Genomic DNA, 23,902 nt, shown 5'->3' on the forward strand with positions numbered 1-23,902 from the left:
TGTGTTATAGCAAGGCACCTAGCACAACTAACCAAAATGCAACCCAAAGGATATATATAAAGGATATAAAGTGGCTAGAAAAGTCCTTATGGGCATACAATATTAAAATGCAGTATGAAAATGTATTTAAAAGTGATAGGTGGTGTTCATGTTATACTTGCCTTCCTCAAACTGCTCCGGCTGCTGCTCAAACTGCTCAGAAGCTGGCTGCTCCGGGTACTGGTACTGGGGCTCCTCAGATGGATCAACGTCTACTCACAAACACATGGCCAAAAACAATACACAACAGTAAACATAAATGCAAATAGTAGCAAAAACTAAGAAACAGTATAACAATACATGAAAATAGCAAACAAAACCATGATAGAACTATTCTACGCGTTACAACGATCGCGTGGACATAAAGAACGCCTAAAACAGAGCTAAAACGCAAAATCTAGGCCAAAAACAAGTTCCACGGACGTATTTGTAAGAAAACTAGAGTTCCAGGGGGTTTCTGGGCAAAACCGAGGATTAAAACGTAATTAACGCATAGATCTAGGGTCTAACACGCAAAAACATCAAGTCTGGACGGCGGGTTCAAATTCTAAAGAGCTCAGGGGCTGAGCGCTAAAAACAGGGCTTATATGGAATTACTTTTGAATGCTCCTGGACTGCGGGTTGATTTCGATGAAAGGCAGGGTCTCTTTAGCAAAAGCAGCAGCGCGAAGGGGTATCTACGGATCTGATCCCTTGGATTTTGATCCGGCGGTTCAGATCTAAACGGTTCGCGATCTAATCTAGGTCATTCACTTCGGATCGGACGGGTCAGGGTGAAAGGGCGCGCGGGGCACGGCGGCGCCATCGCCGGAGGTCTGATCCGCGGCGGGGGATCGCCGGAGAAGGCGGTCTGGGGGCTAAGGGGCTCGTTTGGTTTGCGGTTTGGTGCAAAAGAGCGAGCGCGACACACGTGGTCCACTGGGGTTCTGTACGCGGGTCAGGGATGGCCGGAGTGGGGTGTTAGGCGGCGAGGGCGGCGCTGCGGCGGTAGAGAACGCCGGCGAGGGGCGTTCTGGCCACCAGAGTGACCTACACGCCACCACAGCATGCGAAAAAGGAAGAGGGGCATCGGGAAGTGCTCACCGAGGCTCGAATCGAGCTGTGCGGACGTGCAGGGGCGTCGACGGCGGGCGGCGGCGCAGGAACGGAGTCGGGGAAGAAGTGATGTGGTGGTGCTCGGAGCCTGCTGATCCGCCCAATCGATCCGTACGGGTCCTGCGGAGGTGTTTCGGGGGTCAGGGAAGTCCGGTGTACGCCGGCGGCGAGGATTTGAAGTAGCGGGGCTACTCACCGGCGGCGGCTCACGGGGAAAATTCCGGCGCTACGCGGGCGGAGCTCGGGGAAGGCCGGCTTGGGAAACTTCCTGGCGGCACGGCGGATCTCCTGCGGGTGTTCGCAGGGGCGGAGGTGTAGCGAGGCGGCGTGGCCGCGGCGGTGCACGAGTTCTGCGCGGCGGAGCAACATGGAGGCGGCGGCTAGGGTTTGGGTGGGGCTGCAGACGGAAGGTGGGATGTGGGGGAGGGTCAGGGGCGCGTTTAAAGGGGGAGGCTGGGCCTCGGCGTGCGGGCCTGAGGGAAGGCCGCGGAGAGATCCTCGGCAGTGATTGCGGTGAAGCCGTTGCTGCGCGGGCGCTGCGCTGCAGGGGAAGGAAGACCTGGCAAGCAGGCCCGGCTGGTCAGCGGGTGCTGGCGTGGGCGCGCTACTGCGGGCTGAGCGCCGCGCGGGCTGAAGCGGGAGGGGGCGGGAGCGCGCGGGGGAGCGGGCCGAGCGGGGAGAGGCGACCTGGGCCGGGCGCGGGGGAAAGCTGGGCCGCGGGAAAGAGAGGGAGTGGCTGGGCCCGCGTGGGGAGGTGGTCTGGGCCGCTGCGCGCTGAGGTTTGGGCCAGAAGGGAAAGAGTGCGGGTTGGGCCAAGGAAGAGAAAATAGCAGGCCGGGCTGGGTTGCTTTGGGTTTTGGGTTTTCTATTTCCTTCTTCTTTCCTTTTCTTCTCTAACTCAAACCACTCAAACTAAATCTACTCGAATTCAAATTTAAATTTGAATTCAACCCTAACACTCAAACAAATAAAACAATGCACCAGCATGAATGCAACATCAAGATTAAACCTAGAAAAATTTGATTACTTGTGAAACAAAATTAGAGTAAATGCAAGTATAAACACAATAAACCTTAGAAATTTAAATAAAACCAATTAAATTTATTATTAAATGCTGGAATTTAAATTAGGGTGTTACAGACAGGTTGGCTATCCTTTACCAAGCCGGCACACGTCTTGCAGGCCTCCGTCATCATCTCCTCGGCAGTTAGGCGGCACCCGTCCGCGACCGTCGCTCCTGCGGCCTCGTTGAAGAGCTCCGTCGCCATCGCAGAGCTGGAGCCCCCGGCAATGCCATTGGCACGCCCTACCGCCTTGAAGAGTGCGGGAACGTGTAGCCCCGGTCGCCGGAGAAGCAGAGCGACGACCGGTGCTCCGGGGCGCCTCCGTGAGCTCTCCGCGACGGGTGAATGTTTTCCACCGGCGCCGGCCCGGGCCGGCATCTTTCCCACTGTTGGATTGTTTTTTTGAGATTCGTGCGTCTACTCGGAGCTGTGCCTGGACGGCAAATTCATGCCTCGCGCGAGGCTGCACTTGGGATGGCAACGGGTATATACCTTCGGGTAGTGGCCACCCATATCCGTACCTGCTAGGGTTAAATTTTACCGGTCGGATTACCCGTATCCACACACGGATAGAAACATGCTTCCATACCCGTACCCGACGGGTAATTTGTACCCGACGTAACCCGTACCCGAAAATTACATATAAATATTAGACATTCTCATACAAAATAAATCATTTCAACCACAAACTAATAGAAATATGGTAGATGGCTCATTGACTCATCATCCCAACAAGCTAATAGAAATTGAATTGGGCCAAATTCATATACCATATGGGCCAAAATGAGTTAGAGTGCACTTAGCCTGTTTATTTTTTGCGGGTATTTTTTACCCGCGGGTAGGCGGGTATGGGTAGTATACATTCATACCCGTATCCGCTATACCCGATGGGTAGAAGATTTTACCCAATAACGTACCCACGGGTAGAAAACTTGTTCTATACCCGTCTTTTTATCGGGTAAAACGCATCGGTTACTCGGGTTTCGGATACCCATTGCCATCTTGAGGCAGTACTGGCCCTCCCAACGGTCCCAGATGTCAGTTCTGTCCTCTTCCCCCAAACTCCTTGGCGCTGGCAAACTCGATTCCCTTTCTATTCTGCACCTCATCCGGTCATCCCCATCCTCATTCCCCTCTCTTCCCTGCAATTCATCCCTAATCACATCTTCCCGTTCGTGAAGTCTTCGTCTTCTCCAATATTTTACCACGGCCCAAACTCCCCGCTCCCAGATTCACCATGGATCCGGTATGCCCGGGTCGATGTGGGCAGCCATTGCAAGAGCCCGTGTTCCGTTGCTTCTGCGGTGATCCAGCTTGGTCCCTTACCTCTGGAACAGAGCGTAATCCTGGCCGCAAATTCTTCATCTGCCAGAAGGCATCAGTTGGGAGGGTTTTGTACCGATGATTTTAGTCTTGAACTCTTGATTCACTCCTCTGCTCTCTTTTCCCCTCTTTTTTTTTCATTTTTCACTGAGCGCAGATCTTTTTTTTTTGTTTGGTAGGGCTGCAAGCTTTGGATTTGGGAGGATGGTCTTTTGAGATATGTTGCGGAAATGGTCGAGTACAGCGCCGCATCGACGCATGATTGTCTCCATGAGCAGCTTTCGATTGCCCGTGAAGCTTTGGTCAACTGTAAGGAGAAGCTTGCTAGTGTCTCCGAAGAAGCTGATGATTTGGTGCTGAAAGTCCAAGATTTGGAAGTCAAGTTGCTAGAGTCTCAGGACACCGTGCATCGTTTGCATCAGGATCAGGCAAGCTGGCTGAAGATTTTTGCCACCTTACTTGTGGTGCTTGCATTTGTTTCTTGGTGCATGATGAACTATCCTAAGTCTATAGTTGTCAGGAAGTGAAGATGGTATTTGTCAGTAGCTATCCTGTTTCGGTACCGAAGGAGAATTGGTGAGCATACTGCTCGAAGTAGAATTTTTATGCCACTCCATTACGTACTTTATATGCCGTGTTTAGAGTAGGGTAATTTTTTCCTATCTGTCTTTACCAGGTACTCTTGTTCCTATCTCAACTTACGTTCCCAATCATACTGAATTCAATGGCGACGGCGAAATCCTTGGACCTGAAGAAGGTGAACCAGACCACATTGTTCTCAGCGCTGCTGCGACCATGGCGATGTCTGTCAACAGTCCTATTATGAATGAAGATCTCTTTGGCTGCTTGTTAGAAAACAATGCCACTGACATGGAAACAGGTAATGAGTTGACATAAACTTTTTTTATTTGCCCTAATGAAACATGTCAAAATCAGACAACTGCATCTCATTCTTTCAATCATTTTATCCTTTTCCCTCACTGGAACAGCCTTCCAACACGTGGGGCTGAATGACAACAACTTGGATTATGGAATTGATGATCATTCTTCTAATGCAGCAAGTGATAATTCTTCTAATTCAGAAAGTCTTCTGCCTGTAGCATATCCTTGCAATGCAGTTTCATGCATTAATGGTATGTGCCGAACAAAAAATTCAAGTAAATGGTTTTTCTTGATTATGAGCTATTCATTCGTTCCAACAAACCTTTTTCACTGTAATGGAGTTCTCCTACAAACTCCCCAAACATTCACCTTTTTCCTAATGGAGTTCTCCTACAACCTTTGCCCCCTTATTCTTAACAGAAACAACTCCCCAAACATTCACTACAAACAGCTTACCATTGATTGCCTTGCATCCTTTCGCCGCGCAAGGGAGCCCTGAAACATCTAAACCAGGTTGGTTTATTTCAGCACCATCTCAAAATAAGGATTAGATATGTCACCAACTAAAAGTTTGTACCAGAAAGTTCACCCTAATACAATGCTTTATATACTGTGCAATTAACATAAGTATGTTCCCATTCAGGTTCAGATGTTTTTGGTTTTGGTACTGGCCTACATAATGTCAACAGACCTAACGAATTGAACCTAAACTTGTCTCAAAGTGCAACTGGATGCATGGATGGTATGAGTATGTGTTGTACACCTATCCTAACATAGTAAACTATCTGTCATGGTCTGAGGTCTGAGCAATGTTTTTCCCAATAGGCCCTGGAATCGAAGTCCACCACAACCCGGCATCACCAGAATTCACCTTGCATCGTTCTATCACTGAAAAATTCAACATTGTTTGGTTAGTGTGTGAACCATATTTCATTCCCTTTCATACCTTTTTTATTCATGTATTTTTGGTTGCTAATCTATGAATTTATGATTGCTTTTCCAACAGCATCCCTTGGTATTTGTCGCGATACAAATTCAAGCAACATGGAAACTGAATCTTCACTGCTGGTGCAACTAGTCACTGATGATAATGCATCAGGTTAATTTTTTCAGATTTTAGAATGCCTCAGCATTTTTTTTAATAATGGAGTATACATTTTTTTTGGAACAAACTAATATGTTTCTTTTTCTCCCCAAATAGAGGTGGTTGCTAGTCAGGAATCATCGCTCAGGGTAGACATCTCATCTGAGGTTGCAGAGTTGAATTGTCATACACGTGTGGACAGTAAGCATGACTGGATGGGATAGATGCTTCACAGTTGGTCTTGGCGCTAGTTGCCACAGGTGTGGTGCACTAAACACCTAGAGTATATGTGTTTCAAATTCATCTCAACTGTGTGTTTGAAATTACCCCTTCTGACCTCACAAATTTAATCCAGGAACAACTCTGGTCTTTTTGCCACTCATTATGCTCGCGCTTTTGATGGGCACCATCTTTTATGGGAACTTAAGACGGTAAACATTCTACTAATCATCACATATTAAAGACAAACTTCTTCCTAGTACACATTCTGAATTCTTTTATTCTGCAGCCTGACCACGGAATAAATCGTGCCGAGTTACTGTACCAACTCCTTAGCATGCCAGGAAACTATGGAGACATCCCAGAATTGCTGATTGACCTGATGGAAATTTGAAAGATGATGCTTCTGACCAGGACACAAGAGATCATGCACAATGTCTACTTGTTTTGGTATTTGTGGGAAAGAAAGTAGAATTGTTTAGTTCTCTTGTTTCAGCACCATTCTAGTAAGGTTTCCTTTTGGTTCTTTTGAAATGAACACTGTGTAAGTGTTAAGAACTTTAGCTTCTCCCTGTGAACTAGTTCTACCTTATCGTTACCAGCAGCTGTGCAACCAGTTGAGACCATGTAACCTAAATAGTGCATCGGTGCTTAGTGCTATGTCCTTCAATGCCACTAAGTAATCTTTTTTTCTGACACTTTTGAATGTATTTCTGGTGATACTCTAAATTATCTACTTTATCTGACTATTATAGAAAGTTTCTGTAGTTATTCCTTGTTGGTTTGCTGAGTAGGTGCAATGACATGCTGATTTAGGTTCCCACTAGTTGGTTTTACCAGCTTTATTGAGTTCAAACAGATGACTACGTTGCAAAGCTGGTTGCACACAACGAATAACTGCTGTGCAAATAGTAAAACTTCGGAAGATTCCATCCTTATATTAATTTTGCATCGGTGCCTCGTGCTCCTTCCTTCCGTACCACTGAGTATATGTTGGTAGAACCATCTTCCTTGTTATATATCACTGCAGATCCTCACCAAAACAAAGTGACAACTAATCAAACGATGTTAATGCACCTCACATTAGTTAATACAAAGACAAGTCTGTTTGACTATATTTTGTAGGAAAACAATTTCCTAAGATCCACATCCAGGTCATTTTAATTCCAATCGGTTAATACATAACCATCTTAGATGGTCTGAACAATTAATTCAGTACCAACAAAAATAGATAAAATAATGCATTCCTGAGTCAATTACAAGAGTCACCATTCCAGTACTCCAACAAATGAAAATGTCTCATGTGCGTTACAAATGTAACATGACCTGCAAACCGGAAAACATTTACGTTCAAGCTTGCGATCTAGGAACACCAGAAAATCAGTTCTACCTTCAGTCAATATTATCAATGCTCTTGGTTAGACATTCCGACGCCTTATGGTAATCAAACCCGCATATGCCACAACACTTATTATTTTTTCTTTTTCTTCTTGCCAACCTTCCTCCCTGACTGCTTCAGTTTCTCCCTTCAGGTGCACTCTCTCAATTATCACTGACACTTATTCCGGAGCGCTCTCTCAATTGCACCAATTAAACTTGGTGCGGACCCTTCAGGTGCATCTTTAGGGATCCTTTTACTGAAAAAGGTAGGAAACCAAATATATACATTAATGGTTATGCTGAAACAAAGGGATTTGGTTATTACTCAGGGACCAAGGTGCTGAAAATTTTTGTCAACCAGATGTAGAAACTGTACTATACGTATTGGATAATTATATGTTTTTATAGAACAAATCATATACCATGCACAGGGGTTTTCCAATTGATGTTAATGCAGACAAACAACACATACCTTTTATTTTTCGCCAATGTTATTTTTACTTTGCTCCCAGAAGAATTTGTGCATTCAACTAATTATGGACAAAGCAAAGTAGATAGATGGACCATACCCCTTAGGCCATGGCTGAGCTAAAACTTGATCACTAATAATGGTGATGTTCCCAGACGCATTCCCTTCCGGATGAATTTTTGATGAAATTGGGTCTGATCCATCCATTCTTCCATACAATGTGTCACACGGCTCTTGTTCAACCTGGCTGCCCTTTCTTGATTGAATTGGGACTGAATTTATTCCTCCCTCTCCGGCCCTTAACAATGTTAAGTTAATCAACACATGTTGGGGACATAAAACAGGTGGTCAGTAACAGACATATGTAGACCATTTAGGGATCATGATGCTGATAACTTCTAGCATACTGAATTACTGATATGTCAGCAGTAGTTGTGCATTTTTTTAGTATGGTCAAAAGAAAAGCAAATAACAGTAGCATACCCATTAGGCCTTGGTTGAGTTAAAACTTCAGAATCAAACACTGTGATGTTGCCTGAAGGATTCCATTCATGTTCAATTTGTGACGACATTGGCACTGATCCATCCTGTTTGCCAGCCAAGTTGAAACAAGGATCTGGTTCAACATGATCCATTTCTGTTGCAGCAATTTATACTGAATTTGGGTAACCCTGTTCGCTGCTTAATAATGTTCAGATAATGAACACATTGTATGAACCAGAAAACATGTGGTAATTAACAAATACCACAGAGGAAATGAATGCACCAATTGAAATGACTGCCAAAGTGATTCAGAAAATGCTTTACCAAAAATAGGAAGAAGCACCGTGCACATCTCTGTTATGGTCCGTTGGTGAATTTTTAGTATTCTGATCAACTACTGCATCATCCCAGCTATGTTCATGTTGCACATGCCCAGAAACAGTTTTACCATCCATTTTAGCAGCAGGATAGTTCAAAACTCCATTGGTGGTTCTCATTACCATTTCCTGGAATGCCAACCCTCGACCTGATTTGCTCGTGAAAAAAATACCAAATGAAAACAGCAAAAACATGTCACAATAACGCGGTGGATGCAGCACAGATTAGCCTGAAAGTTTTTATTCTCCAACTTGGATGCGAATGAAACACAAACGTTCGATTACACATCTGGTGGTTGATGTGCGATTGCAGCACCAATGGGTAGCAGTTCAGAACGGCCGCCTCTTCACCGAAATGAAACCACTAGCTCGCTCTGCAAGTTCAAGACCAGATTGAGCAGAGATTTTGTGGTCGGAGAATAACCAAATATGAAGCTGAATGGGGAGCAAGATTAGTAGATCTAAGGTACCAGAATGAAACTACCTGCACCATCGCTCGAGCTGGTAGTGCCAAGCTCGCCCCAATCGCTTTCTTCCTCGCTACCATCCGCCATTGTAGGTCCTCACCAAGTTCCGGGAAAAGCGGATCTAAGGCAAGGAGTCAAACTCCACTACTGAGTTCGTGAAGAAGAAAGCGGTCAAACGAGCAACGACAACGAGAATCCAATGCTGGTAGTGGGTCCCAAACAACTTGCCCCCGCGGTGTGCCTCGCGCTTCAGTTCGGCACTTGCCTAGCGAGGCCTTCACGGGGCAGGTTTTTGGTGGACGGCCTGAAAATGGTGGGACCAGCTTCGGCGGCTGATCGGGGGCGCGAATGTTGAAGCTTCATCCACGGTCGAGAAGTTGCCGGCCCGGGCCGGCGGGGGTGGAAAAACCACACTCCTCCGCGACCGCCGGACTCGGGGTGGTCGGTATTTGATTTCCCGTCCGGGGGCTGGACCGTAAATAAATACCGTCTATCCCTTGGGTTTTCCTGGTTGTTGGATGAGCCTCCTGCAGCCAGGATCGACGAGACTAGTCGCAGGCAGCGCCAGCCGCCAGGTCTCCACGGTCAGTCCTCGCGCGCACTGGGCCGCCGCTCGCCTGGACAACGCGCGGCACGGAGCTTCGTCCAGGGCGGTCTGGTGGCCGGCGCCCGCCACCCAGCAAGGCCGCAGCTGGCATGCGCACAGGGTCTCGCCATGATCTTGCGCACGTTGCCGGCGTGGCTCGTCACCGTGAGCGCGCGCACAATGCCAGGGCGAGCAGAGCGCGAGCTGCCCCTCTAGCGCGGCCGGCGCCGGAGGTGGCCGTTGAGACGACGCGAACGCGCGACGGAGTCGCGCCGGAACACGGCGCGAACCATCATGCGCCGCCACGCACTCGCTGGCGCTGCATGGCCGGCACTTGCCGCGCTCAGCTTGCCGGCGCTCCCAGCGATGCCGGCGACGACCAACGCCACGGAGCACGCGGGCGTTGTCACAGCCCGTGGGTCGTTTGGGCCGGACCGAATACGCCACACTGTACCAAAAAGTTATTGTAGCGTCGCGGGTGCTGTAGCAGCGGTACATTACTTCCCAGTTAGTCCCATACCGGAAACGGAATGAGAGACAGACCAGCTTAAAAACGTGAGCCTGGGAAGTTAGTAACTCCGGTTCGAATTTTTTGCGCGAAGCGAGGACAAAAGCGCAAGAGGGTTATTTAGCAGGTGTGGTTTACTCAACGTGTAGAGTAGATTTTAGCCGTTATCCACAGATGCCACCAGCATGTGGACGGACACACATGGGCTGCTGACAGTGAACCCACGGATACATGAGCACGTTGTGTGCGCGTGGAAACACAGATGCCACCAGCATGTGAACGGACACACATGGGCTGCTGGCAGTGAACCCACGGACGTGGCATGTGACCGTTAGTACTAGACGTATGGAACGTGGCCCAAGAGAGGAGATCCTGCTCCTTTGTCCCATATGGGTAAGCTAGTTCGATGTCTCGACGAGGACGTCGAGTCCTCAACGGGGGGTGAATGTCACAGCCCGCGGGCTGTTTGGGCCGGACCAAATACGCGACACTGTAGCAAAAAGCTACTGTAGCGTCGCGGGTACTGTAGTAGCGGCACAGTTATTCCCAGTTAGTCCCATACCGGAAACAGAACGAGAGACAGACCAATTTAAAAACGTGAGCCTGGGAAGCTAGTAACTCCGGTTCGAACTTTTTGCGCGAAGCGAGGACGAAAGCGCAAGAGGGTTATTTAGCAGGTGTGGTTTACTCAACGTGTAGAATAGATTTTAACCGTTATCCCGGGCCGGGACCAGCTTAAAAACGTGAGCCTGGGAAGCTAGTAACTCCGGTTCGAACTTTTTGCGCGAAACGAGAATGAAAGCACAAGAAAGTTATTTAGCAGGTGTGATTTACTCAACGTGTAGAGTAGATCTTAGTTGTTACTAACCTTCGTTCACAAATACTTGGCAACTTTGAGTTTTACTATTACTACTTTGACCGCTAATTATTTAAAAAATATCTTGTTAACTAGAACACTTAGAGTATCATTGTATTTAGTGCCAACAATACTTTAAGTATGATGCATGTTTGAAATGGCATAACAATGAATTTATGAGAAAATTGAAGGTCAAACTTTGAACAGTAAAATTAAAGTTGTCAATTATTTGTGAACGGATGTTAGTATCCCGGACCGGGTCGTTAGAGGCGTCGTGGGAGCTGACGCCGAGGCCGTACCGCGCGGCCGCGATGGCGTCGCGATGAGCACGCGTACGCTGTCCCGGGCCCCTCGCCGAGGATTGGGACGGACCGTTGTTCGGGACGTAACTGCTCAGACAAACGGACTGGCCTTTTCATTCTGCACACTGCACACATGGTAGGTGAATCTCTGTTTAGAACTCCGTCCGCCAAAAATTCCAGTTTTCACTTTCATTTCCCCCGGTTCTTGGTTCTGAAAAGAACAGGCCATCAATACAAGATGAACATTCATGGATATCGAACTAAGGATCTGAGAGGGGGATATGAATGTGAATCTTTTGTTTTGGTCCACCTAGTTGGTTGAAATGGGCAGGGGGACCGAGTCTTTTGCTCCCTTCTCAGTGGGAGCTCAGCAAACGCAAGAGGTTGTTGGGACCAAGAAGAGATGGAAGATTAGCTGGTGAGATCTTTGGTGATGCAATGCCCGTGCGTCAGAGCTCCCAGCCCAACAGTGACGAAAAAGAACAGGCACAACAGAAAAAAAATGGCTAGAACTTGAAGGACGGATCTGAATACAGACATCAAAATTAGAGTAGGTTTTGTTGTCAGACTCAGACAGTCTCGTCTCCTTTTCAGTTCGCTAACAATTGAAGATGGCGATAAGAGCAGCAATCTACAGCATACAAAGCACAACATTCGGTCAAAACAAGTACATGGGCGCGCACAAGAAAATGAATTCATTCAGTGAAGAGCTTGTCAGGTCGCTGCGAAAAAATTGACGAACGACCAATATGCTTAAGCGAATTGCGAGCACGAGGAAAACAATTTCAGCGAAGCAAAGCCATTCTCCAGGTGGTTATGACACTGTTGGTTTCCGGTGATTTCTTTTTAGCTTCTGTCACATCAAAAGAAATTTTATTATTCTAAAGTATCAAATAAAATCATTTTATAAAACTTTTTGTACAGATAGGTGCTAATTCGTGAGACGAATCTAATAAGCCAAATTAATCCATAATTTACTACAGTAATACTACAGTAACCATTCGCTAAACATGGATTAATGTCTTATTAGATTCGTTTCACAGTATAGTCCCTGGATTCTGCAGGTAGTTTTATAATTACTTTGAAAATGACGAACGGGAGCTACTACATTTCTAGGCATAACAGCAGCTAGCACGGACTTGCAATGAAAATATTCTTGAAATGTAGTAGCTCCTTACAACATAGAGTAGCCTAAGTCATCTTGCAATATCAAAACCTCCTCCTACTCCTACTCCTACTTGGGAAAAAGAAAAACGCTTCTGCTTATCCATATGAAACAACACAAAAGCTACTTCTTCTAGCTTGAAGCTAAACACTAGATCGAATGAATGCAAAAGACCTCGCCCCCGATCCGCTAACAATCAAGGTCGTTGGACCTTCCTTAGATGATGGATGAAGTTCGGCAGCTTTCTTGTGGTGAGATATACATGCCAGCAGACACCTTTTTTCATGCTGTCCAATAATGATGTGCAATGCCGTTGCATATATTATATATAGGATCGATCGTGAACCTATTTTAGCATGTGTTATCTCCCTGGTGGATGATCGCCGCGGCAAGTACACTTCTCCTTGTCTTCCCTGAGAGCCTGCGTGCATATATATATAGGGGGAAAAATCAGTGTTGCTCTGTTTGCATACTGATCGATTCTATAAAGTTCATGATGGCACTGGTTAAACAAGATGCTCTGGCATAATGAAATTGTGATTATTGGGGATGATGGGCCCACTGCGATGCTGAAATCAAGATACTCAACGCCTGATCTCGTCTGCTTTGCAGTTGCGATTTGCGAATTAAAGTAGCATGATGATTGACAGGTTCGTTTTCTGACAGTATGTACAAGCGGATCACGTACGTGCGCAGTGCATACCTGCAGCTCGCCCTGGAGTCCTCTGATGTGGTCGACTGCTAAGTCCAGCATATCCGCTGTACTCGTTTGCTGCCACATTTTAAAGAACAAAAATAAATGTGTATTTGAACTGCTGCATATATGCCTGTAAATTAAACCTGCTGCTGACTGCTGTGCGTTCGAGGGATAGACGACTAAACAACGACTAGAAGCGGATGAGATCATATCATCTACGCGGCAGCATGCAATGGGTAATGTTTAATTTACGACTGATCACCTTGTCCATGTTAGGCACAAGGGCCTGCAACTTCCTGAGCTTCTCGCTGATCCTCGTTCGTCGCTCCTACAACATCATTAATTAATCACAAGCCTTCTGAGATTAACCTTAAATAATCTAGAAGGCAAAAGGTATGCATGCAAGCTGTGCAAAGGTGCAGAAGATCATCCTGAAAGACTGCAGTATGACTACTGTTGTATATTACGATCGAGGTACTCCATGGTTTCAGAGCTTGTTTAGCACAGTACATGCAAACTTTTTTAGAATATTCAGGGCATGCAAACTTCTTATAGCAGCTAGCTTGCCATCATTTATATCAAGAAGATGGTGTCGGGATTTGGAATAACTTCATGTTTATTAGTATATTACCCGCTCTGCGATGCTCCTTGGGTGCGTAGCACACCCGCGCTTGGCTCGTACTCTGAATGGAACCTGATCCTGCTGCATCTGCATGTATTTATCCATGCCGCCCGCCGTCTCCTTGGTCACACCAAACTGCATGCACATATCCATAACAAAATTGAAACCTTGCAATGTTCTTATTTCAAAAACATCTTGCAGTGTTAGACACAAATATTTTCCTCGCATGACTCAGTACTTGTAGATCGGTATAATTAATAACATCAGATAACTGATATTTCAAAGACCTTAACATGCCGTGAGCTTTAAAAAAAAGAAAAGAAAAGAAAAGAAAGGTTGTACGAGGTACTAGACTAGGGTGATTCTAAAACACAGGCAACTACTGATATCATGGCGTCTGCAATAATGTGGTCTTCTCACATTCTCTTTTACGAATATGGTCATAATCATAAATGAGATTTGTATCAAGAGACTTCTCTTTATGAATAGGATCATATATGTCCACATTTCTTTCAAGAAACTCCCTTTCCAGCAAGAAGACATATGCAGAGAACACATGTAAAACAAAAATATAAACAGCACACTATAAATGGCAAGAAAAGATTTTTTGACAGATATACTACCTGTAATTCATAATTACTAAGGCTGGCTATGATGTCATTGTCATCATTGTTGTGTATTCCTGCTTTGCTTGCTGGGTTGGAGAACACAATAGAATTTGAATCCTCCCACGGTCCGATTGAGAACCCACTGGAGAAGGAGCGTGCTACACCGTTGGCCGTGATGTTCTCTTCAGAGTGGCCAATACCAATCACATTACTGGTGAGATCCGGGATTCCATCCTCTGAGATATGAGAGAGGGTTCCTTGTCCGGCTAGGTTCATCGGGGCCTTCATCTTCTTGTGATAGCTACTCATTGCATGGGGAACCTCACCACCAACACCAACTCCAGTTCTTGGAAAACCTGCTTCCAAAGATAAAACAGGGGCAAGATATCTGTTACTGCCGATTGTTGTCAGGATTAATACTGGATCGAGTTGCTAAATGCTATACATGTACGACGTCTGTCTAACAATTCAAGTAGAGAAGTAAATAAGTGTTTGCACATTTTGTACCCGTTACTGGATATAGTAAATCAAACACACAGCTGGTTTAACTGAGTTTTACGAAATAGTTTAAATTTTATGAGAAACATGAGTCAATGCTTCAAGCATTAAAACGAAATGTAGAGGGGATATAATGAATTTGAACAGAGAAAACTTCTGTTTCTCAAATTCAAAATGATTTTCAATTAATTTCTGAACTTCCACCGTTTTCACAGTTGCTCATTCCTATATTATAATTAGTCTCAAATATAATCGTTTTGCCAAAAATATACAAGTATGCTATTCTTTTAACTGTCCGTACCAACATCTTATCTTCAAATTAATGAGTCCTAATTAAATCGTAAATTATTCACACAAAAAGGCACTGTAGAACTTGGTATTTACTTCCACTTTTTTGTAGTGCTAACTGCTAACCAACTATACACTGTCTCTATTTGTTTGGCATCATCCTAAATTTGAGCTCTTTTACAATGATTGTAAAGTACCAATGGGTACTTTTAGATACTTTTACCTTGAATTTTTTCTAGCCGTTGATCTATGAAAAGTATTTATAAAAATTAAATTAAATTAAATTAGTATTCGGTCCCATTTTTGTTACTTAGTTTCACATTTTAGAAGTACCAGGTACTTTATCCTAGGTACTTCTGGGTACTTCCTACCTTCACCACCGTAGGATTTTATCAGATGGACGGCTCCTATTTTTTCAATCATTATAAAATTTCTCTTAACTTTTTATGGTTAACGCTGTTCATCTTAATAGTAAGTTGATCAGATTTCATTGGAGATCAGGATGGTCCTGTTTGTTCCAAAATTAAAAAGAAATGCAGTTGTGTCGGTGTTCCGGATCACCGGCTAGTAAATTTATGTGCGCGTCACAGGATCGGATGGTAGTACAAGTAAATACACAAGGTTTTATACTGGTTCGGGCGGAACGTCCCTACGTCCAGTTCGAGCTCTCGTGTTCTTGTACTCAAATGTTTGCAGTATGGGTTACAAACGGGCGAGAGAGGGAGCAAGAGTCCCAAGTCTCTGGTTGAGGGAGTGTGTGTGTGTGTGTGTTCAAGTGCGGGTGCGAGTGGTTCTGTTCGGATGCCCTGCAAGGGGCACGCCTCCCCCCTTTTATAGCCCAAGGGGTGAGGGTTTACACACACACACACAGAGAGAACGGGGGTCGAGCGACTCCCGACCCCTGTTTGCTAACTCAATGGTGGGTCTTGTTGACCTATCTTGACCCAAAGCATCGAGGATGTCCTATTCGTACATTCTGACACAATATTCCCCGTATCGTCGTGGGAAACGGGATTTCCGCCTGCCGGCCGGATTTCTGCCTGGCCGCTGCGTCCTCCATTTGCGGGGCATGGCGTTGTGTCCTATCCTGACGTGACGCACATCCCTTGGTTAGTGTTGATGGCTTCTGACAGAGTGGCAAGGCCGTGTCCTCACCCGAATCCACGCGGGCCGATCTGTAGCCCACCCTGTGTCCGTACTGGAGTGGAGGACGGTCGTGTCCCTGACTTCCTGGGACCACCCTGGCGACCAGCTTTTACTCGAGGAGTCTCCTGATTTCCAGGAGACCCACGTCCACGGGTCGTGCGGCCCCTCCTGTGGGGGTCGGGCGAGACGGATCTCCTCCCGTGAGGGTCAGGCGAGGCGGAAGTCCTCTACAGGAGGGTCGGGTGAGACGAAACCTCCCCGCCGAGGTCGGCCGTGTTGGGCCCCCTTCTTCGGGGGTTGGCGTCGGGTAATGGTGGCACCCTCTTAATGGGAGTGGGCTGTCCTCTTCGCGCTGGGCCTTCCGGCCCATCGGTTGTCATGCCGGACCCTGATGGCTTCGTATCGCTATATTATTATTATTTAGCTTGATTGATCTTAATGGACTATGTTTGGGGTACCCGTAATCCTTATCCCCAACAAGTTGTAAGTTAATTAAAATCAACATAATCCATCTGATCGAATTCTGACATACATGTGTACATATGAAATAGTTTAGCATAGTGCAGAGTTAGATTTATACTCCATCCATTTTTATAAGGTATGATATAACATGGCACGGTCTTCCAAATAACACTTTGACCATTCATTTATCATATATTATATTTTTTTATGATTATAAACTTATAATCATTGTAAAAATAAAAAACTAATAATTAAATTATTGGTCAAAGATTGCAAAGTTTGAATTTTGATATGCGTGTGCGCCTTATAAAAGTAGATGGAGGGAGTATTAGCTAGGAGTTTAATAGGGTAGTCGTTTGACATACGTATTCTTAACATATATATGTAGCTTCAAATATTGCATCAGATTCATTATGTTTTTCCACACGACTAATGTTACCAAGGACAAGAAAACAATCACTGCATCATTTGTGCCATAAAAAGTTTTGCGCTGGGTTCTTCGTCCTCCAGTCTACTCTATACTTGTCTTTTTTTTGCGAAAACTTCTTTCTACCTCGCAGCAAAATGATTTAACTTTTAGGCGATGGCTTCGTACTTATTTGTCATTTATCACCTGAAAATTCCCATGCAACAAAATTTTTTTGCCCCATGCTCCTAGCTGCAATGATGCCTTGTTTAGTTGCACCTAATTTTTTTTTGAAATGGAATCTTTTTATATTTAAAATATTAAATATAAATATAAACTAATCACAAACATAATTGCAGAACGCGTCTGTAAACTACAAGACGAATTTATTAAGACTAATTCTGTAAACTACGAGACGAATTTATTAAGACTAAGTAATCCTTCGTTAGCACATAGTTACTGTAACGTGGGTTTCTCATAACACAAGAGTACGAAAAACACAAAGGAGAGATCGATGTTGCATGTTACTTGCAGTCCTACATGAATTGAGAATATGGTAAAGTTTCTGATGGAGTGTTTCGATGCAATACAGGAACTAGCTAAGAGAGAATAGACACAAAGTAAAGTTTTGTGTGAGACAAGCATCGACAAATCCAATTATGATGGATCACAAGGATAGATATGCGTAGCATCTTATGAAACTAACATAGCTATATTTATTAAAACAGTGTTCAAAATGAGTATTTAGAGACAGAGTAAATGATAACACACTTGATTTATCCTGAAAAGGAAGCATGCATGCATGCACTGCTGACATTATTAGTAAGATTTGTTTTTTACCAAATTGGGCAAGGAAAATCTTCTGTCCACCACCATGCGCTAACACAGTAACACCAGCCTTTTTGCCCATCTCCAAGAGTTTGCCATATTTTACTTGGCATATCTTGTATTTTGCCAACTTCTAAAAAGATATGCCAAATAAAAAAAGAATTTATCTCCAACAGTTTGGCATAATTCACTTGCCAAATCCAGATCTAACTTACATCAGAAACCCTGAGAGAGAAACAAAATTATATTTATGCTCTTCCACCTCTTGAAAATTTAAATCAGGAACCATTCTCTGTTATTTATTTCTTTTTTCACCCTCCCACCTGACTAGAAACCATGATGCCAACCGCGCGCTGCGCGCGTATATTTACGCGCTGGAGGCTGGTTTTTCCCAAATTGCCAAAAATTGCCAAGTCTTTTGCCAAACTGTTGGAGGAGTATTTTTAACGTTTTTGCCAAAAATCAAAGATGACAACTCTATTTGCCAAACTGCTGGAGATGCTAGGGAGCATGATGCCACTGCCCCCAAATTAAAGAGTTTTACTGTGTTAGTTGCATCACCCCAAAAGAACGAAGAGCACAGGAGTTGCAGCTCCAAATTAAATCTCTTCCTAACCACGCATGCGGTGTAAAGAAAGGGAGATCATCAAAGGCATGCAGCACCTGCTGCAAAATGTATTGGATTACTACATTGCTCGGATCGACGCTGACGAGGTTCCATTCTTGATACCTCCGCAGAGGCAGAAATATTCCTCAAAACACTCGGCCGGATCGATTTCAGAAAGAGAAAAAGGACGACAGGCAGACGAAAGAAAGAAAATGATCATTATTTCCTGTCAGGCAGAAATCCTGGGGATTCGAAGGAAGTTCGAAATGCCAATGGCACAGCCAGCGATAGTAGATTAACTCGGTCGACAAGATCGAGCTAGCTTATTAGCTCATCAAGAATCATGTGAAGTTAAGCCAATAAAGAGCAGCGCGCGCGGTTGGGAGTGGAGTAGTTGGTGCGAATGGAGAGACAAGACAAGACAAGACAGCAGTATAGCAATGACGCGCACTTACCGTGATCCATGACGGGGCTGGAGAAGAACTCCGGCGGCGAGCTGCTGTGCCGCGGCAGCGCCGCCGCCGACGGGCCGCCGTCCCGCTTCCCCTCCACGCCGAACTGGTGGTAGCGATGATGCATCGTCCCTTGCCCGTGCCCCAGCGAGATCTCGCCGTGGCCGTACCGCTGCTGCTGCTGCTGCCCCGGCAGCGCGCGGTCCCCGGACGACGACGGCGGCGCCTCCCCGCCCGGCGCCGGGAAGAACGCCCTCACTGCCGCCGCCCCCGGCGCCTCCGTGGGGTCAACGACGAACGGGAACTGCTGCCACGATGAGCCGCCGCCGCCACCGTAGCGCGAGCGGCCCCGCTGCGGCGGCGGGTCCATGGCCTGAGCCGACCGCCCCCACCCACGGCGGCGCGGGCAGCTCGCTGGTTCGAACTTCCCCGTTCGTCGGGCGCCACTAGCCGCGCGCTTTAGGTCTGAACTCTGAAGGTGTGGAGGGTTGCTTTTGCGCGTGTGCCGCCGAGCGAACGCGGCCAAGCTCGAGCGAGCTGCTGTGCTGAGAGCAATCACACGCGATCGACCAGACCAAGCCTCTCCAACCCCAACCCACGGGCACATGCGGGGCGCCACTGCGCCGGAGTAGAGCGACCAACCAACCAGCACGCGCGCGCGTGCGCACGGAAGCGAACGGATTGGTGGGTCGGCGGGTCGCGGCGTTATCGTCGTCGCTCCGCCACCGGGACGGGAGGGGGAAATATATATGGGGCTCCCGCTCGGGTCCCTGCGTTTTTTTTTTATATTTTTCAAAATCATTTTTTACAAAAATATATTTTTGATTTCATAATTTACAGATTTATACCCCTACCGCCCGGCTGCGGGGCGGCCGGCCCCCTGCCGCCCTCCTGCCGGGCGGTAGGGACCTTAATGTAAATAAAATTTATTTTTAATCGCATTTTGGCTACTGGGGGAGCCTGCCGCCCGGCAGCCGGGCGGCAGGTACCCGCCACCCGGTGGCGGGGCGGTAGGCCTACCCGCCGCCCGGCAGGGGGGCGGCAGGTCCCTCCTGCAAGTTAAACCTTGACCGTCAGTGCGACATTAGATGTGGTTTTAAATATTTTGAATAGAAATAAAAACCGTTAGTAAAGTAGATGAATATGAAAAGTATAACTTAGCAATTCATACACATACGCAACTGAGAACGAAACAGGTGATGCATGAGAATGAAATAAGTATAACATGACGATATGTTCATAACAAAAAATACAGAAACAACTAGAAGCACCTGCTAACCACTCCGGCCATGTCGACCTCTTTTACGCTGTGCGTGGACGTGGTCTGTAGGGTATGTGTGTCGGTCTGGAGGCCCTACGTCTCTACCTGGACGTCCGGTGGCCACAGGTGTTTGGAAGGTAGGATCGGCCTGCTGGTAGAGCCGGGCGGTAGGGGTATAAATCTCTAAATTATGAAACCGAAAATATATTTATGTAAAAAACGATTTTGAAAAATATAAAAATAAAAAAACGCCGGGTCCCTCGCGCTCGTGACTCGTGCGTGATCCGCCGCCCTGGTGGTGGTGGGGGCTGGGGCTCGAGGGCGTGTGGTGGCTGGTGGGCTGCGGCGGGCCGGCGGGGGGGGGGGGGGGGGGGGGGGGGGGGGGGGCTCGCCATGCCTTCCCTTGGTTGGCGCCTGGCTTTTCTTGACCGTGTTGCTCAAAGCGGCAAGTGGTGGGCGCGCGTGGGGAGGAGGGAAAGGTGGGCCTCCTCCTCCGATGCACCGCGGCGGCCGATGACGGGTGGGCCCCCCGCACGCATTTGGAAACCCACGGCCGAAGCCGCGACCGGGACGGCGGGCAAACCGAGGCGGCAGCAGCGCGCGCAGCCGCGGCCGCGGGTTGACGCCGGGGTTCGCCGCACCCCTCACTACGGGGGCCTCGCATCGCATCACGCGACGCGATCAGCTCTCGATCAGCTGCGAGCCTGTGAGCATGGCAACTTGTTGGCGTGCTGTATACCGGGGGTGTGTGGTGGCTGGCTGGTCTCTAGCTCCACCCAGCAACCAGCGGCAACTTGCCGCCCCCGGGCCGTAGGTGGTCTCCTTGTCTCCCTCGATCTCCATCTCCGCTCGTAGGCGGCAACTTGCGGCGTGTGCGTTCGTTTTCCGTGCGACGACTGATCTTAGTAGGCGCCACGGTTAGTAGCGGCCTGGTTCGCGAATTTTTTTGGATTTTAATGCTGTGTAGCATTTTTATTGTAATTTGACAATTAATGTCCAATTATATAAATTAATTAGGTTTAAAAGACTCGTCTCGTTGTTTACAGTTAAACTGTATAATGATTTATTTTTTCAACCGCATTTAATGTTTCATACTTATGTCCAAAAATTCGACGTGATAGGTAATGCAAGATTTTTTTTGGGAACTAAACACGGCCGGCTGCTGCATTTGCCAGGCTTGACCGACTCTGCGTGGGGGTTGTTGACTCCGAACCCCCAGTCCAGGCCATGGTGTAGCTAGTTTAGTAATAGGTGCATGCACACATGACACAACGATGCGCACGGGCCAAAATCAGCACCTTGAAGCCTTTGCACGCTAGCGTGGAAATTCCAAGGACGGTGATGCGAGTTGGGAGTTGGGACACGGACGGACAATGTCCACGGGCTTCCCTTTCGGATCCGACGGCAAGTTGATCCCCCTCATTCAAACAGCCTGAGATTTATTTGCGCCTCATCGACAATTCGGCACCGCGCGTACTGCATCCCTGTACTGCTACTGTACTACCTCCTCCGGCCTGGATGTGCATGAATGCATGCTAAGTCACGAGCAGAGAATAACACAGTAGTGAAAAGGCACGACCCAGAGCTAGCAAAACCGAAAACCGATCAACCGCCGCCGCGGCGCCCGCCGCAGCCGGAATTCAGATTGCGGCCGGCCGGCGGCAGTAACCATCACCAGGCACGCAGACAAGCGTGTGACACAGGACGTGTGGCACGCTAGCTGCCTGCCGTCTCAGCAAGAGATCGAGCAAGAGAGGCCTCCTCCCTGCTGGTGCATCCCCCCTGGGAGATGCGGGGACGCGCCCAGCGGCCGCAACTTGGGCAACTGGACCCCTTGTTTATCGCCAACTTGGGGCCATACTTTTACTCGCCCTCTTGCGTGTACGAACCACTTGCAGAGACGCATTAACAAACGGCCGGACCGGCCGGTGATCGACATCGTCGCCGATCCGCCGTGGCGACGACGTCGTCGTTCAACGCAAGCCTGTGATGGCCGGTCGTTGCACTACTAGAATCCTATCTAACTTTAGGAGGAAGACATATGTTCCTTCCACCGGGCGTTGCAAATGCCCTAGCTAGCTAGTTTTATGAGCGTTGGAGTACTGAGGTCATCATCACTTTGCACACTAGCTATAAAGCCCAAAAGCTATTCTGATTAATTAAACGACTATCACAACGACTCTAATAAACAAAGCTAGGCAGCATATTTCTGCTAGGATATATATATTAGTTTAATAAGATCCAATACGGAGTCATGATTCTGAAATAAAGTATAGATTGCAAGAGTAATCAACACACATGTTTTTTTTTCAGATATATCTACGCCTTTACGTACGTGCTATGTGAGGAACCAATATCCTTGCCTCTGAAAACGAACTCATTAGTTTCTTGTCAGGGACAGTACGTGTGTCCAGCAAGTTGCTGATGATCCAACCAGAATGAGCTGTGGCAAACCTATAAGCATCAATTCATGACAGTGCGCGCAGCAAGCAAGTTGCCCCACAGGGCCAGATGAGCAGCAAGCAATGCAATATACTGTATCATCTTATGCTGTGTCGGATGTCTGATGCAATCGACCAAATTAGAGAATGTCATCCTGACGAGGTTGAGGACGCAGATCGATCGACGACCCATGCTAATGCTAATAATCTATATCTATTACTAAAGCGAGTAAAATTTTCACCCAAATTATTGGTTTGGTATATTGGTTTGGTCCGTCTATATTATTGACAGGTGAGCCTTAGCCCATCTTTATATGAGTCGGACCAACCCCCTCCATATCTGATACTTATACCAATTTTGTATGTAGCAACGTACGGGCATAATTGCCTAGTAAGAAGAAACATGTGATTTCGACGCTTACCAGAGAGGCAGAAGCTGGTGCAAATAATATATGTAAAAAAACTTGTCAAACGGGTAGATATCGACATCCTAGGACAGTACTCTCTCCGTTCTACATTATAGGTCGTTTGATTTTTTGACACTAAATTTGACCATCCGTCTTATTCAAAAAAATTTATGCAAACATGATCAAATTTAAGTTATTTTTGTATTGGTAAAGCAAGCCACAATAAAATTTTGTATTGGTAAAGCAAGCCACAATAAAAGAAGTGATATTTTGCATAGATTTTCTAATAAAATGACTGGTCAAATTTAGGATAAAAAGTCAAATAATTTATAATTTAGAACGGAAGAATATTATAGCTTTACAGAACTGCATACTCGGATCCGCCCGCCGACAATAATCAAACGGACGCGCCGGGGTGGTGGGTGGGATGCGATTGATTGCAGATAGAGACGAAAAGCCCTCCGGCTCGTATTGATCATTCATATATCATACCGGCCCCATGGCATGACGGCTGCTTGCTTGCACGCTTCGTGCCCAGCAGAGAACTTTTGGGGGCATCCTGACCTCGATCGTCCTAGGATGCGAGCGAGGGCCACCCATAATGATGATGGCTAGCTACTTAGCTCGGCAGCGGAAAGAGATAGATGCTACCCTTGAACCTTAATCTACGCAAACTAAAGGATCGATCAGCTGTTCGCAGGCGGCGGCGGGCGGAGCATGTACTCCTTCGGAAAGGGATCGGGAGTCAGAAGTGGAGGAGCATGCATGCGCGCGAAGAAGGTCGAGCAGGCCGGCGCGCTGGACCGACCAGCTAGCAGACACCGGCATGGCGACAGGCATGCAGACCAAGCAAACGAAAGCGCACAAGCTAGGTGGTACT

General features: G+C 46.8%; 3 protein-coding genes across 17 annotated transcripts; 1 reads left to right on the forward strand and 2 right to left on the reverse strand.

Annotated features, from left to right (window-relative positions):
• Window positions 1-3,235: 3,235 nt before the first annotated feature.
• Window positions 3,236-6,477, forward strand: LOC120641318. 6 transcript variants are annotated; one of them, XM_039917380.1, is made up of 12 exons: window positions 3,236-3,588; window positions 3,701-3,949; window positions 4,042-4,097; window positions 4,247-4,401; window positions 4,580-4,654; window positions 4,824-4,916; window positions 5,047-5,151; window positions 5,229-5,313; window positions 5,410-5,502; window positions 5,605-5,747; window positions 5,843-5,918; window positions 5,996-6,458. In XM_039917380.1, exons 1-9 carry the CDS (start codon window positions 3,436-3,438, stop codon window positions 5,456-5,458), a joined length of 1,020 nt encoding a protein of 339 aa, XP_039773314.1. In that variant the 5' UTR covers window positions 3,236-3,435; the 3' UTR covers window positions 5,459-5,502; window positions 5,605-5,747; window positions 5,843-5,918; window positions 5,996-6,458. The 6 variants fall into 6 exon arrangements, 4 of the variants coding, with proteins under 4 accessions (XP_039773314.1, XP_039773310.1, XP_039773313.1 ...); XM_039917376.1 differs by having other exon boundaries at window positions 3,238-3,588; window positions 4,511-4,654; XM_039917379.1 differs by having other exon boundaries at window positions 3,238-3,588; window positions 4,051-4,097; window positions 4,511-4,654.
• A 346-nt stretch (window positions 6,478-6,823) lies between these two features.
• On the reverse strand, window positions 6,824-9,092 carry LOC120641319. 9 transcript variants are annotated; one of them, XR_005662238.1, is made up of 6 exons: window positions 8,900-9,092; window positions 8,691-8,789; window positions 8,363-8,564; window positions 8,039-8,142; window positions 7,656-7,853; window positions 6,824-7,343 (listed from the first exon to the last, which is right to left on the reverse strand). XR_005662238.1 is itself a non-coding variant. In XM_039917381.1 (5 exons), the coding sequence occupies exons 2-5, from the start codon at window positions 8,388-8,390 to the stop codon at window positions 7,256-7,258; spliced, it is 468 nt and encodes a 155-aa protein (XP_039773315.1). In that variant the 5' UTR covers window positions 8,391-8,789; window positions 8,900-9,085; the 3' UTR covers window positions 6,824-7,255. The 9 variants fall into 9 exon arrangements, 2 of the variants coding, with proteins under 2 accessions (XP_039773315.1, XP_039773316.1); XR_005662235.1 differs by having other exon boundaries at window positions 8,039-8,233; window positions 8,886-9,087; XR_005662233.1 differs by having other exon boundaries at window positions 8,039-8,233; window positions 8,900-9,086.
• Window positions 9,093-12,193: 3,101 nt separating this feature from the next.
• LOC120641320 (transcription factor bHLH129-like) lies at window positions 12,194-19,624 on the reverse strand. 2 transcript variants are annotated; one of them, XM_039917385.1, is made up of 6 exons: window positions 18,917-19,624; window positions 14,242-14,582; window positions 13,628-13,753; window positions 13,259-13,324; window positions 13,003-13,071; window positions 12,194-12,720 (listed from the first exon to the last, which is right to left on the reverse strand). In XM_039917385.1, the coding sequence occupies exons 1-6, from the start codon at window positions 19,518-19,520 to the stop codon at window positions 12,661-12,663; spliced, it is 1,266 nt and encodes a 421-aa protein (XP_039773319.1). In that variant the 5' UTR covers window positions 19,521-19,624; the 3' UTR covers window positions 12,194-12,660. The 2 variants fall into 2 exon arrangements, with proteins under 2 accessions (XP_039773319.1, XP_039773318.1); XM_039917384.1 differs by having other exon boundaries at window positions 12,988-13,071.
• Between the last annotated feature and the right edge of the window lie 4,278 nt (window positions 19,625-23,902).

This window comes from Panicum virgatum, chromosome 7K (genome assembly GCF_016808335.1).
Source record: "Panicum virgatum strain AP13 chromosome 7K, P.virgatum_v5, whole genome shotgun sequence".
Lineage (NCBI taxonomy): Eukaryota > Viridiplantae > Streptophyta > Magnoliopsida > Poales > Poaceae > Panicum > Panicum virgatum.